The sequence below is a fragment of the Rattus rattus genome, chromosome 1, assembly GCF_011064425.1.
Source record: "Rattus rattus isolate New Zealand chromosome 1, Rrattus_CSIRO_v1, whole genome shotgun sequence".
In the NCBI taxonomy this organism is placed as follows: Eukaryota; Metazoa; Chordata; class Mammalia; order Rodentia; family Muridae; genus Rattus; species Rattus rattus.
This window is the reverse complement of record NC_046154.1, coordinates 28,754,374-28,772,448: the sequence shown is the minus strand read 5'-3', so window position 1 is coordinate 28,772,448 and position 18,075 is coordinate 28,754,374. Positions and strand designations below refer to the sequence as shown.

At 48.5% G+C, this 18,075-nt stretch overlaps 1 protein-coding gene and 1 pseudogene across 1 annotated transcript; both read left to right on the top strand.

Annotated features, from left to right (window-relative positions):
- The first annotated feature begins 4,375 nt into the window (after positions 1 to 4,375).
- Positions 4,376 to 4,495, top strand: LOC116890444 (annotated as a pseudogene).
- A 3,244-nt stretch (positions 4,496 to 7,739) lies between these two features.
- LOC116896381 (60S ribosomal protein L36-like) lies at positions 7,740 to 9,045 on the top strand. The gene is made up of 2 exons (XM_032897912.1): positions 7,740 to 8,102; positions 8,928 to 9,045. The coding sequence occupies exons 1-2, from the start codon at positions 7,756 to 7,758 to the stop codon at positions 9,043 to 9,045; spliced, it is 465 nt and encodes a 154-aa protein (XP_032753803.1). The 5' UTR covers positions 7,740 to 7,755.
- Positions 9,046 to 18,075: the final 9,030 nt, after the last annotated feature.

The window sequence follows — 18,075 nt, the reverse complement described above, 5'->3', positions numbered from 1 at the left end:
AGCACATATGGGCTACAGGGTCTAAGATAGGAAAGTCTTAGGATTAAATGTTAGAACACTTAGGGAGGCTGGAGGCATGGCTTAGCGGTTAAGAGCACTGGCTGTTTCTCCAAGGATCTGGGTTCGATCCCCAACACCCACATGGAGGCTCACAGTCATCTGTAACTCCCATCCAAGGGGATCCACCACCCTTATCTGACACCAGGCATCCACTTAGTACACAGGCAGGCAACACACACACACACACACACACACATAAATCTTAAGAAAAAAAAATAGAGACTTGAGTTTTGAACTATGGTTGGAAGGCCTCACTGAGAAGATGGCACTTGAGTGATGCCCATAGTAGGAAAGAATGTGCACCGTTGAACCTACTACAGGCAAACTGACAGCAGGTGCAAAGGCCATGAGGTGAACAGGAACGGAAGATGGAGAAGGGATGGGTGGGGAGAGCAGGCCACTGTGTGGTATGCGGGTAATGCCCTCTAAACCCCAGGGTCTTGGGAGGCTGAGGCGGGAAGAAGTAAGACCAAGCCAGCCCAAGCAAAACCCTCATCTCATAATGAAATTAAAATTTAAAATATAAGGGCTCTTGGGGATGTATCTCAACAATAACATTTGCCTAGCACATGCAAGGCCCTGGGTTCAAAATACGCACGCGCACGCAGGGACGCACAAACGCAAGCACGCACACGCACGCTGGGACGCACAAACGCATGCACGCACACGCACGCGCACGCAGGGTCGCACAGACGCATGCACACACCATGGGGCCTGTGTTTATTTTTTTGGTAAGACATAAAGGAGCCATTTAAGGTTTGGAGAGAGCTGGGCATATGGTTTGGTGGTAAAGTGCCTACGTAACATGCATAAAGCCTTGGGTTCGGTTGGAGTACAGGATAACACCAGGTTCGGTGGCCCATGCCTGGAAACCCTGCATTTGGCAGGGGGCTACGAGAGAATCAGAAGTCCAAGGTCATCATCATAAACTACAGATTTAGGTCTAGCCTGGGCTACAAGGAACCCTGTCTCCAAAAGGGAAAAAAAAAGATATATAAAATAGTAAAAATAAAAATAGTAAAAAATGAAAAAAAAGAGATATTTTAAAATCTTATATTAACCTCTTTGAACATTACAAAATATATAATGCCATTGAAGACAGAAATTTGTCTAGTGCATCCCAGTACTCCCACGGAGGTAAGAAGATCAGAATTTCAAATCTAGCCTGAGTCCGCTTTAAAACAAAGAATAAACAGGTAAATAGAAGCGCGATCTAAGTGATAAAATCAGCGAAGGTTTTTGGTTCTTTGGAGACTGCTCCAGGACGCTGCAAGAACAGGGCGTCTTGGGGGTGCGGGGGTACCCCCCTCTCAGTTCCCTGCCTAGGGATGAGACTCCATGGTTAGCGGGTTTTTGTTTTTGTTTTTTTCCCTTTGCTAGGTAGAATAAACGGCCTGAACTGGTAGCCGTCCCATAAGAAATTAAGTGCTCTATTTCGTCAAAGTGAAACCACTCCATTTGCTAAAGTTCTGGGAATATAAAGAGTTCTAGGTGTTGGCGGCGTGTGCGGTTGGGTGCCCGCTAGGTGTGAATCCTATTCCAAACACGTCTCGGAAAGACGTGGATTATGGCTAACCGCACGGTCAAGGGCGAGTAAGCGCGCCAGAGCGCGAAGGGACCAAGCCAGACAGGTCGCCCGGTGGGAGATGCCAGGGACATTTTGCCGGGAGCCAGCTGGGGCTCCATATTTCTGCCCTCGGTTCTAAGCCCGGAACTGTCGCGTCGTGATGGAAAGCCAGAGGGTGGAGGGCGGAGTGAGGACGCCCGGCTGCAGCGCCCCGCGCCCCGCGCCCGACGGCTGCAGACACGCCCGGCCCCGTGGCGCCGCCTCACCGGCGCCTTCCCGCCTTTCCTGGGGCCGGGCCGGGCTGGAAGCCGGGTGGCAGGGCGGGCGCGGGCGGCGACGGTGCAGCCATTGTCCCGCAGCCGCGCCCGGGGCCGCCGCCGCCGCCCGCGCCTCCTTTGTGGCCGTCGCCGGCCCTCGGAGCCGCGGCTCTGCGCCCTCCGCTGCAAATGGCGCCCGGCCGCCCGCGCACCGGCCAGGGCTGCAGCCCCGGGCGCACCCCGGCGGCCTCGCCGCCCTCCGCCAGGCTCTCGGCCCGGCCCGCAGCCCCGACGCCCCGGCCGCCCTCCACCCGCTCGCGCCCGTGCCCGCGCAGCCACTTACCGCGGGGCTCTGGCTGCTCGCTCGCTCTCTCGCGCGCGCTGCGGAGCGATTCCCGGTTCCCGGTAGGGGAAGCACCCTGTTCCAAAGCCGAGGCTTTGCGCCCTAAAACAAGTAGCCCCAACGTGAGAGAAACAAAAGGTATTTGCTGACGTGGGCGTTGGACAGAAACGCCCGAGGGCTGAGGACACAATTAAAGGGGCAACGCACAGATTTCAGGCACCAACCAGCAGCTTCGCCCACTCCCCCTGTCCGTGCCCACACCCGACTGCACCCTCCGCAGGCACTGGGGCGCCCAGGTTCCCCAGCAGTTGGCTGCGGATCATTCTTTTAGTGGGGAGCTTAAAATTTAAAATTGTACTTTACGTTGGAAAAGGCGCCTCCGGAGGGCAGAAGGGCTGGATCTCTAAGATGTGGGGATATTGGTTCAAGGAGAGAGGGAGGGACTTAGGCGTGCCCACAATTACTGTATAAGTACTTGTGACATTATTGTGCTTAAGTTTAGCGACGTAAAATGGGAGAGATTTCCACAAAATTTCCCTGTGTTGAAGCACTTAATTCCAGGCAGTCATAGCCTTTTAGAAACCTCTGTAGGTCCCCATCAGACCATTTGAAGAGGCAAACCCTGAGGGGCTGAGATAAGAGAACGTGATTCCTGATAGAAAAATTAGTAAGAAAAACAGGTTTCCTGTTTTCAAATATAAAAACTGGTCGTAAACCAAGTTTCTCTTCTGATGTCACCCTAATATCTAGAGCACACAAATATCAGGTAATACATTTCCTAAAATAGTAAACTGCTGAATTTTTACACTGCTTAAATTCCACGAACTAGTTTCCTACTCCTTCATGCTGATTGTCAAGTACTGCCTGCCAAACTGGAGGGGGGGCTCAAAATTTCAAAGCATACGTTTAATATTTTGAAGCTATCCCCGAAGTCATACCCACCAGGGTTTCTGATTTCCTAAGTAGCTATACATTCGAACATCATTGAGAATCAATACATACATTCAGTTCTGAATGAAAAAGAAAGAAAAGAAAGGATGGAAGGAAGAAATAGAAAGCAAAGGAACACGACGGGTCCTAGGTATAGCGGAGGAGAAAGTTTATTTTAGAATGTGAGAGAGCATAGCCAGAGGCAGGGACATCTGGGAGAGTACAGCGTGGACAGGAGCAGACTGAGCTGTGGCCTGTGAGAAGAAAGGAGGTGCGGGAAGGGAGGAGAGAGAGCAGCATAAGCAGGTACAGCAGTCAGGGGACCCAAAATTACAAAGAGGGCGGGCAGCCAAAATGGTTGGATTATATAAGGAAGAGTAGCCCAGCCCCCTGGGCAGGAGAATTCAAACTAGGGGGCAGGATAAACCAGTCAAGAGGGCCCTGTAACAGGTATGGATTGAGGGAGGCAGGGAGAACCTGGCAATCCAGGTCCCCTTTGTCATGTTAAATAGGCACCCCAGCTATTTGTCCCAGGTTAGAAACCTCCTGTTTACACCCCAGGTGCTCTGTGATTAGATGTGTTTCCTCACCGAAGGAAAGACAGAAGGAAGCTTGTTTGAAAATCATTAGGACACCAGGTGCTGTGGCACACGCCTTTAATGCCAGAACTCAGGAGGCGCTGAGTTCAAGACCACCCTGGTCTACATAGTTCCAGGACAGCCAGAGCTACCTAGTGAAACCCTGTCTGGAAAAAAAAAAAAGAAAAGAAAGAAAATGAGAAAACAATTAGCACTGATTAGAATTGCTGAATATGCTCAAACTGTTCTGACACATACACACAAACACACACACCACATACACACACACCACACACCACACACACATACACACACACATACACACACACACCACACCACACACGCGCGCACACACACACACACACAAAGAGAGAGAGAGAGAAAGAGAGAGAACTTATCCCTGAAAGACTTAGACATTAAAATAAGAGGGTTTCTGTCTTTCTTTTTTTTTTTCTTTTTTTCTCTTTTTTTCGGAGCTGGGGATCGAACCCAGGGCCTTGCACTTGCTAGGCAAGCGCTCTACCACTGAGCTAAACCCCCAACCCTAATAAGAGGGTTTCTGTAGCAATGAGGCAGCAGCAGGCAGATCTCTCTGTGCTCTTCTCCAGCCAGGGCTAAGCTCAAAACAAAACAAAGATTCCCACAGCCGATTAAGTCAACCAGGAAGGTCCCTTTCCCTGTGGGGGCCTGGTGTGCAATGGTTGCGGATGGCAGAAGCCTTTTGCCTATATGGTTATCCAAAACGAAGTTGGAAACAATTCTGTAGCAGCTATTCATGCCAGATCTCAAAGCTGTCCCCAACCTAAGCCCCAGACAGGTGTGAAAGGTGCCTTTGGGAAGCCCCTGGGACAGTGGCCAGGGTTCACTTTGACCAGGTCATCCTGTCCAGCTACACCAAGCTGTCAGATAAGGAACATGTGACTGGGGCTCTACACTGAGCCAAATTCAGGTTCCTGGCCACCAGAAGATGCCTATCTCAAGGAAGTGGGGCTTCCCCAAATGTAATGCCCATGAATTTAAAGATGTGGTAGCTGAGAAGTGGCTTATCTCTGATGGCTATAGGGTCAAATACATCCTCAATCGCGATCCCCTGGACAAGTGGCAGGCCCTGTACTCCTGAGGACTCCCACTGTGTTCTCCTATACCCCCACCAAATTGTACCCAGTGGTAAATCTCACCAGTTTGGGGGGGGTAGTTTGTTTTTGAATGGGGTTTTACTGGACACTTCGTGCTGTCTTGGAACTCCTGAGCTCAGGCTATCCTGGTGTTTCAACCACCCAAGCAGCTGGGAAGAGAGGTGCGTGCCTCTGGGCCTGCCCAGAGCTTTTATTTTAGTGCTAGTGAATTAAAATAGCCAACAGTCAGGCATGGCGGAGGAACGGGCATTCGGAGCTAGCCTGGGCTATATGCCGCCTGGCCCTTTCCTCAAAAATAAATGAACAAATACAGCACAAGGAGTTCTATAAACATGTTCCCAGGGGGGACGAACGGCTGATGATGAACTGTATTGCGAGGAAAAAGAAAGGGAGTTTCTTTTATTTCCATCCTGCTGACCTCAGTGGCTCCCGCTCTCGGTGCTCAGACCCTGCCTTTTCCAGGGCTTCCGTGGTCTTTCTAGCTGGTGTAGATCTTTGTTTTGTCTTCCTTGTCTTTCGTTATTAAAACTCTCTCAGGTTCACATTCTTAGAGAGGAGAACTCATTCCAATGTTTTTAAAGTTTTTTTTTTTTTTTTTTTAATTTTGTGTTTATGAACATCTTGCCAGCCTGTATGTCTGTGGGTCTTATATGAGCCTGCTGCTTCTGGTGAAGAAGAGAAAGGCCGTCCAATCCCCTGGGACTGGAGTTAGGCTGCTCCTGAGCCCCCTCAAATCACAGCCTCTGTGAGAGAGCAACCGAGGCTCTTGACCACGAAGCCATCTCTCCCCCATCTTCTTCCAACTTTACAGAAATGTATTCAACACATACTGTACTGTTGGGTTTCAGATCTGGGACAAGGGGCTGAGATGCATACTTAACACGCTAAAGTAGACCTGGCGCCACTCCCAGCATCCCCAGTTACTAGTTGTCACAGGGCATAGCTGGCACACCCTGCCCTCCGCCCTGAGCTTTTCAACACAGGGGCTGGGCTTCCCCTTCCCCAGAAGCTCCTCCCTCTATAATCCAGACATTTTGGTCTCCTCTTGCTCTTGCCTTCTCTGCATTTTCTCTCTCCCTACTTGCTTACATTTTCTCTCTCCCTCCCCTCACCCCTCTGTCTCCCTCCTCCCTCTCCTGTCTCCCTCCCTATGGTGACTTCTCTGATCTCATTCCTTGGGACCAGTGAACCCACCCAAGAGCTGCCCCCCCAAATAAACCTGCCTTTATATAATTTAATTTGGCTGGGATTGGCTCATTTCATCAACAGAGAATAATTTATCAACCTACCAAGAGCAAGGTGTTTATTGTTGACTCTTGAAGTACAGTAGTAAGTAAAAACTCTTGGCCCAATAGGGCCCAGCCCTCAAGAGGCCAAAGCAGGAGGATCTCTCTTTTAAAAAAGAAAAAAAAAAGATTTATTTATTTATTTCATGTAAGTACACTGTCCCTCTCTTCAGACACAGCAGAAGAGGGCATAGGATTCCATTACATATGGTTGTGAGCCACCATGTGGATGCTGGGATTTGAACTCAGGGCCTCTGGAAAAATAGTGCTCCTAACCACTGAGCCATCTCTTCAGCCCTGGACGATCTCTTATAAGGGTCTATAATTAGCAGACTAATGATACCTGAGACTTAAGTAGTGTACAAAAGCAAAGAGCAGTATATTCTGCAGAAGTCTAGCAGGGGTCTATCATTTACCAAGATGGAGACACCTAGGTGAGCCCAGTTTAAAGCAGGTTAGGGGAATTCCTGGGAGGTAGATAACCTTTATCTTGATTGGCTGGTTTGATCTCTAGAGATATGGGGGTCTTTGGAATTCACTAGGGCTCTAGAGACTTTCCAGAACCTTTCCTGGATGTGGGAGGCCGGAAATTATTGCTGGGAAGCCTGGAAACTGATATTGTCCTTGCCTCAGACCAGGTGGTGGACAGCTTCTGATTGAGGGGCAGCTTCTGATTGGCTGCCTGAGGCCTGTCACTTTTCTCTAGTAACTGACTTGCCCAGACTTGCCTAGCCCTGGGAAACAGAAATTTAGGCCTGGTCTCCTGAACTGCCAGTTTGAAGCCTGTCCTAGAGTCAGCCTGTCTCAGTCCTTTCACTCTGAATTCCAGGCCAGCCTGGTCTAAAGAGTGAGTTCCAGGTCAGACAGGGTTGTTATACACTGAGAAACCTTCTCTTGGAAAACCAAAAAAAAAAAAAAAAAAAGAATAATCAAGCATGATGGTTGTTGTGTAACTGTCCCCCTGAGATTAAAACATTCCATCCTTCCAGGAGTCAAATAACAGAAAAATAACTTCACGAACTCCCTGAAACTGGACAGATTCCGCTAGGCCCCTCCCTGCTACAGGGAACAGAGCTCAGCTTCAAAGACTCAGGAAAGAGCTGTCCGGAAGAGACCTGGATCAGTGGTGGAACCTGGAAAGGATGCTCTCCAGCCCGTTGAGCTGCCGGCAGGCTGTGCTGTGGCCTCCAGCTTTCCCCAGCTCCTGTGAGCTGTCACCCATGCTGGGTGAGCCTCGGTGATGCCTTTAAGTCATGGCTGCTACTGTAAGTAACCCATCACCCATATTCTTTTTTTTTTTCTTCTTCTTCTTTTCTTTTTTTCGGAACTGGGGACCGAACCCAGGGCCTTGCGCTTGCTAGGCAAGCGCTCTACCACTGAGCTAAATCCCCAACCCCCATCACCCATATTCTTACAAATAATCCGAATGAAACTCATTGTTTCACCAAGCTGGACTCTGGTGGTTTCTGTACTACAGTCTGTCATGGGTTCCTATCTGGGTGGGTAGAGGAGTATGTTGTGTCCCCCAAGAAGTGTTTTGTCGAGGATTCTGCGCGGCGTCGTTCTTCCTGTCCGGCCGTCATCGGAAAGCTGCAGCCATGGCCCTGCGCTACCCCATGGCCGTGGGCCTCAACAAAGGCCACAAAGTGACGAAAAACGTCAGCAAGCCGAGACACAGCCGCCGCCGCGGGCGCCTCACCAAGCACACCAAGTTCGTGCGAGATATGATCCGGGAGGTGTGCGGCTTCGCGCCCTACGAGTGGCGTGCCATGGAGCTGCTCCAGGTGTCCAAGGACAAGCGAGCACTCAAGTTTATCAAGAAGAGGGTGGGCACGCACATCCGCGCCAAGAGAAAGAGGGAGGAGCTGAGCAACGTGCTGGCAGCCATGCGGAAGGCGCGGCCAAGAAGGATTGATGACCCCTCCCCCAATAAAAGATGGTTCTTTTTTTTTTTTTTTTTCCGGAGCTGGGGACCGAACCCAGGGCCTTGCGCTTGCTAGGCAAGCGCTCTACCACTAAGCTAAATCCCCAACCCCTAAAAGATGGTTCTTAAAAAAAAAGTGTTTTGTCACACAACAGTGGTACACACCTTGGATCCCAGCACCTGGGAGGCAGAGGTAGTCAGATCAGTGTGGGTTGGGGATAGCTTGATCTACACAGATAGTACCAGCCTATCCGGGACTCTCAAAAAAGAAAGAAAAGGAAGAGCCTAGATCAGTTTTTTGGTTTGGTTTTTTGTTTGTTTGTTTGTTTTTGGGTTTTTTTTATTTGGTTTTTTTAGATTTATTTACTTATTTCATGTATACGAGTACACTGTAGCTGTATTCAGACACACCAGAAGAGGACGTCAGATCCCCATTACAGATGGTTGTGAGCCACCATGTGGTTGCTGGGCATTGAACTCAGGACCTCTGAAAGAGCAGTCAGTGCTCTTAACTGCTGAGCCATCTCTCCAGCCCCCAACCCAGCCCAGAAGATTCAGTTTTTGTTGTCTGTTTGTTCAGTTTTAGTTTAGTGGAATTCAGAGAGTCATAAAGACAATAAAGCCAGCCTAGAGATGCTGAAAATGAGGTGTCTCTGTGATACAGATGGGCGTCGTCCTCTCTGTGTGTCCTACAGATGGACATCTTCATCCTCTCTGTGTGCCTGTCATCTGAAACCCAGAATTTCAAGAATTCCTTACCTTAGGGTTAATTGTGGGAAGTAGAGCCTACCTTCCGCAATAGAATATGAAAATGCCAGTGACTCACTTTCCCAGAATTCCTTGCAGACACAAAGGCCATTGTGTATATTCTGACAATGAGATGCACCACTTTGAAGTGGGAGCTACAACGCCAGTGCCCAAGAACCACAGAGGACCTCAGCAGCAGGGACAGCTGCAGCAGTAGCTCCGGGTGCCATAGGGACCGAACCTGCGATGGTAGCAACATTGCCTCTCTCTGATGCTCTTGCGCTGGCTGGCCCGTCTCTAGGTGCCAGGAACAGTGTTGGTATCCTCACTGGGAGAGTTATGATATGACTTTGGCTATTGTTTCTGGCTGCCTTCCATCACTGTGTTTGAACTCTTCCTGTAATTCTGTGAACTTCTGATAGAAATTCATTTCTGCTTAAGTTAGATGCTTAATAAATGAGTGGTTTGAGATGACTGTTAGCCATCAACAGCTGTTGGTAACACAAGCCCGTAATTCCACTGCTTAGGAGGTCTCCTAAAAGCAACTTGGGGAGGAAAGGGTTCATTTGGCTTACAAGACCCAATCACTGGCCTCCTTTGAAACTCAGGGCAGGAACCCAAGCAAGGCAGGAACCTGAAGGCAGGAACTGAGGCAGGACCCAGAGGAAGGCTACTTAATACCTTGTTCCTACTTACTGTAGGAGACTGAGATATTCAAGGCCAGCCTGGGCTACATGAAACCCTGTTGAAACACAACTTGTTGTCAGTGTTATGTAGATAGTAGAGGGAATATGAAGCAAGAGGAGAGAACTTGGGATCTCTGGAGGGTCCCTGGGCTTTACAGCCAGCAGGGAAACAATCTGGGTTTCTCTGTGTCACTCTGACTGTCCTGGAACTCATTCTGTAGACCAGGCTGGCTTTGAACTCACGAGGGCTGGGATTAAAGGCATGTAGCACTACCCCCCAGTTAGAATAAATTAAAAAAAAAACAAGCTTAAACACTCATAGAAGCCACAACGATGAAAAGGACATCTTTAGTTAGTACACAGAAGAAATAGTTTATAGTAGCTTCATTTCTAAGAATTTCTAAGAATGGCTCTGAGGAATAATGTTGAGTCCACTACACCCATCTCCAATCTCAGGGCCAAGATAAGAGCAGAGATAGACGCGATGACCTCTAAATGCCCATAAATAGTTTGACGTGCTCTCCTGAGGGGAAGAAGGCAGCTGACGAGAGTGTGGGCTAGACCTAGTGACTTGCTTCTTAAAATAGAATAAAGTAGAAATAATGGTGTGTGTGGCTGTAAAGACTCGGTTGCCAAGACATAGCACCTTCCGGTTTGCTCTTTTCTGTCCTGAGTAAGTTACTCTGGGAGAATCTTGACGAAGCCCTGAGGAGGTGGACTGAGGTCTCTGCCAAGAGCGTGTGAGTGGGTTACCAGGAGAGGCGTCTGCCAGCCCGTCCTCGCTCGACTGCCTGCAGCCCCATTAAATCAACAATTTCACGAGAGACCCTGAGAATCACTCAACTGAGTTCTCCTGGACTGTTGGTCCTCACAGTCTTTTTTTTTTTTAACAGTCAACCCTCTTTTTTTTTTTTTAAGATGTATTTATTTGGGGGTTGGGGATGTAGCTCAGTGGTAGAGCGCTTGCCTAGCAAGCTCAAGGCCCTGGGTTCGGTCCCCAGCTCCGGGGATGTATTTATTTTTGTATATCTATACACTGCAGCTGTCCTCAGACACACCAGAAGAGGGCATCAGATCTCATTACACATGGTCCCACCATGTGGTTGCTGGGAATTGAACTCAGGACCTCTGGAAGAGCAGCCAGTGCTCTTAACCATTGAGCCATCTCTCCTGCCCAGTCCTCACACCTCACAGTCTTTTTTTTTTTTTTTTTTTCCGGGGCTGGGGACCGAACCCAGGGCCTTGCGCTTCCTAGGCAAGCACTCTACCACTGAGCTAAATCCCCAACCCCACACCTCACAGGTCTTATAAAGAGAAAATGTTCTGTTTGGTTTTCAGAATTAAGTATTCAAACCCAGGGTTTAAGAGAGGGCTAGCTGTTGTGGTTTGCCCTGGAGTTATCAGTATTTTGATGCTAATTCCACTGCCCCAAGGACAGCGGCCTAGTCACATACTCAGGAATCTGGTGACTTCACCAGAACCTTCTCCCATTGAATTTGTAAAATACAGGTGAGGGGCAGGTACAGGATAGAAGGAGGCCTGTCATTGGAGGAGAAGGAAGGATGGGCGGGAGAGAAGTTTGAAGGAAGAGGAGGAGACTGGGATAGAGAGGAGAAGAGACGGGAGGGAGAGAGAGGCAGAAACCTTGGCAGGACGATGGAGGCTGATGTAAAGTTCTCGCTCTGTGTATTTACAGGTTGTTATTCATGTTCTCAAGGGATGGATGGTACCGGGCTTTGTATGTTTAAGTGGGCAATTATATCTTACCAATTGGGTCAAAGGTTGTTGTGTTGTGTGTTCTTTTATGTGACGGTTTGAGTGTAGGAAAGTGTGTGGCGGCAAGAGACACTGGGCAGCGGCAGAGTTGGCATGTGTTTCCGCCAAGATACCTAGCAGATATCTTGGGGTACTGTGGTGCCAGCCTCAGCAAGGTAAAAGACCAATACTTTTTTTTACTTTTGATATTTACAACAACAGCTAGCATTTACTGGTTGCTCTTCCAGAGGTCCTGAGTTCAATTCCCAGCAACCACATGGTGGCTCACAACCAACTGTAATGGGATCTAATGCCTTCTGTCATGGAGGTACACATGTAAATTAAGCACTTATATAAATAAATGAATAAACAAATGTCTTAAAGAAAAAGAAGTATTAAACCTGAGACCTCACATGTATTAAGCAAGTGTTCCCCAGCTGAATGCTTGGTGTTTTAACCACTAAGTTGGCCCAGCTAGGCAAAGCAGTTCGATCAGGTAATCCCAGTGAAGTCAGGAAGACTGCCACAAGTTCAAGACCAGCCTACTGTACTGAGTGAGTTTCAGCCTAGCCATGACTACATAGAGAGCCCTTATCTCAAATAAAAACGCAAACTTGTTCTCTAGCTAACTTTCTATTGTGATAAAGACCACGACCAAAAGTAACTTGTGGAGAAAATAGCTTATTTGGTTTACAGCTTACAGTCTGTTGTGAAGGGAAGTCAGGGCATGAACCTGGAGGCCTGAACTGAGGTAGAGCACGTGAAAGATCGATGCCTACTGGCTAGGCCCTCCTGCGGGTTTTCTTATACACTCTTGGACTTCCTGCCTATGGAGAGTGCCACCCACAGTGAGCTGGGCCTGCCCACATCAGTCATTATCGGGAAGATGTCTCACAGGTTTGCCTGACAGGCCGATCTGCTAAGGGCATTTCCTCATTTGGGGTTCCTCTCTCAGATGTCAAGCTGACAAACACAACTTGGATGGGGAGTGGGGAGAGGGACTGTTGTGCAGTAGAGAACTCTCGGATTTTGGTGCTGTCTTGGTTACTTTTCTTTATCAACATGGCGGAACTGAGACTTAATTTAGGAGACTGAGTCATGCCTCTTGGCAGGTAGAGGGTATGCCAGGGTCCTTCCAGAGGGTTAACTGAGGAAGGGCTCACCCTGAATCCAGATGAGGAGACAGCAGATCCCATAGTCCAGTTCTTGTCATGTGCTTCCTCCAAGAATGAAGGAGGAGGGGGTTGGGGATTTAGCTCAGTGGTAGAGCGCTTGCCTAGCAACCGCAAGGCCCTGGGTTCGGTCCCCAGGTCCGGAAAAAAAGAAAAAAAAAAAGAATGAAGGAGGAATAGATGAGTAAAGTTGAAACAAGATTCCGTTCCCTCCTTCCACCACGTGGGTCCCTGGGGTCTAACTCAGGTCTTCAGGGTTGGCAGCAAGCACCTTTAGCCTGGAGCAAGCTCGCTGTCCCCTGCTGGGTGTTTTGTTTTATTTTGTTTTGTTTTTTAAAGATTTATTTATTTAATGCACATCTTTGGACACACCAGAAGAAGGCAACAGATCTCAGTACAGTTGGTTGTAAGCCACCATGTGGTTGCTGGGATTTGAACTCAGGGCCTCTGGAAGAGCACTCGGTGCTCTAACCACTGAGCCATCTCTCCAGCCCCTGTTTTTTGTTTTTTGTTTGTTTGTTTCATATCATCCAGTAAATAAGTGAATACTAAAATTTAAAAACAAGCCTTGGAATGTCCTAACCAGAGAAATGAACAGTGCCCCTAGTAAAGTCTGCAAAAGCCTCTGTGAGAAGAGCTGAAGAACTGGGAAAATGGAGTGACCTCCTGAGCTTGAGAGCTGGCCGACTCGCCGTCCTGAAAATGGCCATCTCACCAAAACAGAATCAATGCCCGCCCTATCAAAATCCCAACACCGGGTGCTGGAGAAAGTGCTTGCGCTCTTCTTGTTGCAGAGGACTGGAGTTCGGTTCCCACCCGTTCACATCCAGCTGCCCACAGGGGCCTGCTACTCCAGTTGCCGCGGGATCTGCCGCCCTCTTCTGGCCTGCTTGGTCATCTGCACACTCATGATGCTCTAAGACACAAACACAAAAATACCGACACTGTCTTCCCAGAAACAGAACATTAAAAGTTCATTTGTGAAGTCAGCTTCCCATGTTTATAGCGATTATATAAACATGTTTGCATTTTCTTTCCATACTTATCACAGAACATGGTCACAAATCATTTGTTTTGTTTTGTTCTTCTAGACAGGGTTTCTCTGTGTAGCCCTGGCTGTCCTAGATTCACTCTGTAGACCAGGCTGGCCTGGAACTCATAGAGATCCGCCTGCCTCTGCCCCTCGAGTACTGAGATTAAAGGCATGCGCCCAGCTTGCCGCGGTGACTTTTAAGGCCTGCGTGTGGATGAAATATGTTCCCTACCCCGTCTTCAGGCTTGGTGTGTTATACTGGAGTCAGTGGCGCTGTTAAACAATGACAGCATGCTTGTCCTGAGCGGAAGTTCGGGGAGGCACCACTCAGTCCCTGAGCAGAAGTACCGGGATGCACCATGCAGTCTCTGAGCGGAAGTACGGGAATACACCACGCAGTCCCATGGGCCCTCTTGCTTTTCCTCTCTGCTATAATGTTATTTCCCCCTCCAACACTCCCCTTCCCCGAGAGATGCAAGCAAGTCAATTCCAGATAGGCTTCCAACAGACCAAAGAAACAAGTCCACTGAAGAATAACATGATTCAACATGAGTTTATAGGGGTATTTATAGAACTACGGGCAAGGGGTTACTTACAGTGATTCAAAAAAGTCTACAACCTAGAAAGTCCCCTCCCATTGTGGACCATGACACCATGCAAGCTGCACCATGCAATCCCTCCTTTTGGTTAACTTCTGCCTCTTATACCCTGGTGCATCCACTCCACATTCCCTTCCAGATCATATGCAGCCGTGGGCAGGAAAAATAGGTGGGTGGAATACGAGGAGAGGGTCCAGCAACCTTCGCCTTCCTCCTAAGCAGTGTTACCAGCTCACAACAGTTACCCTAGACCTAACTACTGCTATTATGTGGTACTTGGGTTCGTTTTGGGTCCCAGGTTCTGCCTCCCTTTGCTGGCAGTGTCTGGACATTGCCAATTTGCCAGCTCAGATATCAGGAACAAGAATCTGAGGTCCACATCTCCCCTCAGGGCATTTTCATGCCAAGCAGGAAGGGGAAAGCAGAGTCCAAGACAAATAGGATCTGGTCTTTTGGGAGCAAGTGCTTAGACCCAGAAGAGCAGAAGAGAAAGGCCTTCTTTGGAAGGCTTAGTGTCGCAGCTTGTTTAAGCAGAGGCCTTCCCTGTGGCGATCTTTAATGAAGCAGCTCTCTGAAACGATCCTTGCATGCTCATATTGCTTTATCCGGAGTGGATGTGAACCAGGGATTATATACTTTTACGGGAAAGGGTGTGATATATCCAGGAAGAGAAGCTCATTGGCTGAAGGCTGAGGCTATCTAGATACCTCATGAGCATGGAGAACTCCAGGGGCTATGCCACGTGACTGAGTGTCCGGTGGGCCTCTCAAATAGTGTCATGGTTACAAGTTCTAGCGCAGGCATTGGGGGTTGGGAGAGGGGGCACCTCCACTCCACCTGTCTCAAATCTCTCAGATTCCCAGAGTCTGAGTACACCCCACTTAACCAGTTCTTATGCCCATCTGGCATCGTCATCCCACGTTCCCTACACTAGGGTTTTGCTTCTTTACAGGGCTATGATACAGACTTATCTCCCTTCATGACAGTGTTTGGAGGATTGTGTGATGCCCTACAGGAAATAAAAACATTCTACAAGATGTAATATGGAGGTGACCCGGGTGGAGGTGACTTCTGCAGCACAGCCTGGGTCAAGAAAGGACACAGAATCTGACCTGAAATGACCAGCAGATGAGAGTAAGAACTGCCCGTGGCCAGGTATGGTGCTCAGGTGTGTAATGCTAGCCCCCCCAGAGGCTAAGACTGGAGGATCTAATATTCAATGTAAATCCAGGCTTCAAATTAGGGCTGAAGAAATGGCTCAGCGTTTAAGAGCACCTATTGTTCCTGCAGAGAACCCTAACTCGGTTCTCAGCACTCAAATCAGGTAACTTACAACTGCCTAGTACTCCAGCTTTAGGGAACTGACACCTCTCTGACCTTCTTGGGTACACACACACACACACACACACACACACACACACACACACACACACAAGTAAACGATAAAAATGAAACAAAACAAGACAAAATGCTGGGTGATGGTGGCACACACTTTCCATCCCAGCACTTGGGAGGCAGAGGCAAGATATACCATGTTTGAGACCAGCCTGGTCTACAGAGAGTTCCAGGCCAGCCAGAGCTACACAGAGAATCCCTGTCTCAAAGAAACAAAAACTAGCATACTAACTAACTATTACAGACCACAGGCTCGACCCAGTCTCTCTAACATTGTTTTCTTTTTACATTTTTTGTAGGTTGATTGTAACTAACAGAAGAATGTTTTGGGGGCAACTGAAAGGTCTATGGATTCAAATTTTGCTTTGAAAAACAAATCTACCAGAACTCAGCTGTGTTAGTTACCTTTTCTCTCTTTGACCCGGTACCTGACAAACGCTACCTGAGGGTCGACTTCGGCTCACAGTTGGAAGAGCTACAGTTCACCTCGGTGGGCAGGCACGACCCTAGTGAGACTGTGTCTGTGTCAGGACCCAGAGAGAGATGAATCCAGTTCTCAGCTCTGCATTGTCTTCTTGATTCAGGCCAGGAGTGCTCCGTGGGATGGAGACACCCTTATAGACACACCCAACGATCAAGCTGGCAATGGAGATGACTATGACATCAACCATGGCGGCTCTTTTGTATGTTGCCTATGGTGACTTCTGGGCAACTATGTCAGTGCTGAATGGGTTACAACACATGGTATACCCAGCCCCTGGGGTAGTTACTACCTGGCCCTTTATGGAAAAAAATGTGCTGGCCTCTGTTGCAGGTTTTCAGGGAGCCTATTAACTCACTGGAGATGACTAACAGGATCAGGATGAGTTAACAGAGCATGTGAATAGCCACAGGGAAGGGCTTGCATGCACCACAACGCGCTGTGGGGCCCTCCCATTGGCTGTAAGTGTGCACTCGCACACCTCTGAGCTATGTGATTCCTTGGTCTTATGAGTCTGGAGGAGAGGCTGGCAGAGGGGAAACCTTCCTCCCTCTCCTCCCTTTATCCTTCTCCTCATCAGGACTTGGCTCAGCTGTGGCATTTTCAGTCAGTACTGGTAACCTGGACTTTACTCGGCTCCCACACTGCTACAAACTTCATAACATAAGATTTACTGCCTTGTCCTGTCAGCACGCATGTGGGGATGCACACGATGATGTGTGAGGTGTATGAAGATGTGTTGTGCGCACTGGAAGACTGGGTCAATGTTCTAGGGTATTGGGTATCATCTCTCACCTCTACCTTTTTGACACATCATCTCTTGCTGACCAGCATCCATAGATGCTTTTGCAGACGTGTGTTTTCTCATGGTCCCTGAGAACTGAACTCTGGTCCTTTTGCCAGTACAGCAAGCTCAGAACCACTTAGCCACCTCTCAGGCCCCATTTAAACCACTTAAAAATTATCACATTCAGGGTTGGGGATTTAGCTCAGTGGTAGAGCGCTTGCCTAGCAAGCGCAAGGCCCTGGGTTCATCCCCAGCTCTGGAAAAAAAAAAAAAAAAGAAAAGAAAAAAAATTATCACATTCAAACTTATTTGTGTGTGTGTGTGTGTGTGTGTGTGTGTGTGTGTGTATGTGTAAGTGTGTAACACAGCACACATGTAGAGATCAGAGGACAATTTGGAATTTGTGGGGGGTCAGTTCTTTCCTATCTCACAACTTAGGCCCTGGGGATTGAACTGTGAGTTTTGTTTTAATCCCAGAACTCCATGGAAGAAGAAATGCATGCATGTATGCAGGAATACATGCATACAAACTACATACAGGTGTATTTCAAGGTCGTCCTCAGTTACATATCAAGTCCAAGAACTCAGTCATGAAAAACAAAAACTAGGGGAGGCTCTATTCTCAGCACTGAGGAGGCAGGCAGATCTCTGAGTTCAAAGCCAGCCTGATCTACAGAGCAAGCTCCAGGCCAGCCAGGGCCCCACAGTAAGATCCCGTCTCAAAAAAACAAACAAAACAAAACAAATGAACAACAACAAAAAAAAAAAAAAAATTGGAGGCAGCAAGGCAGCTCAGTCGGTACAGACACCTAATACGAATTCTGAAGATCTGAGTTTGATCCTAGAGACCCAGGTGGTAGAGGGAGAACATTGACTCCCATGTCTTCTGACTCCGCCTTCCACCTCCAGGTAATACACACAGTGTGATAAAAACACACAAAGGAAATAAAAACCCAGAGGTGCCCAGTAAACACCAGTAGGAAGGACAGTGTTGGGGATCTGTTGCACAGTGGGTAGGACATGGTCCTGCCTTGTGTGTAAGGGGTTTGGTAAGGGAGAAAGGGGCAGAGGAGGAAGCCAGCAGGATTGGTTCTTAAAGGAGAGGTAAACTTTCAGCAGACACACGAGCCTGGAGGAGATAGGAAGTGGAAAAAGGCCAGAGCAAAAGCAGCACAACGTGAAAAGTCTCTCCAGGGAGCTCTCCACGAGCCAGGAGAGGGTGCAGCCACCTTTGAAGGTGGTGCCAGCGAGCGCATATTTGGATAACGTTTCACTGATCTTAACATCTGATCTCGTTAGGGAGGATATTTTACTTGGTGGAAGATTCTATTCATATTTT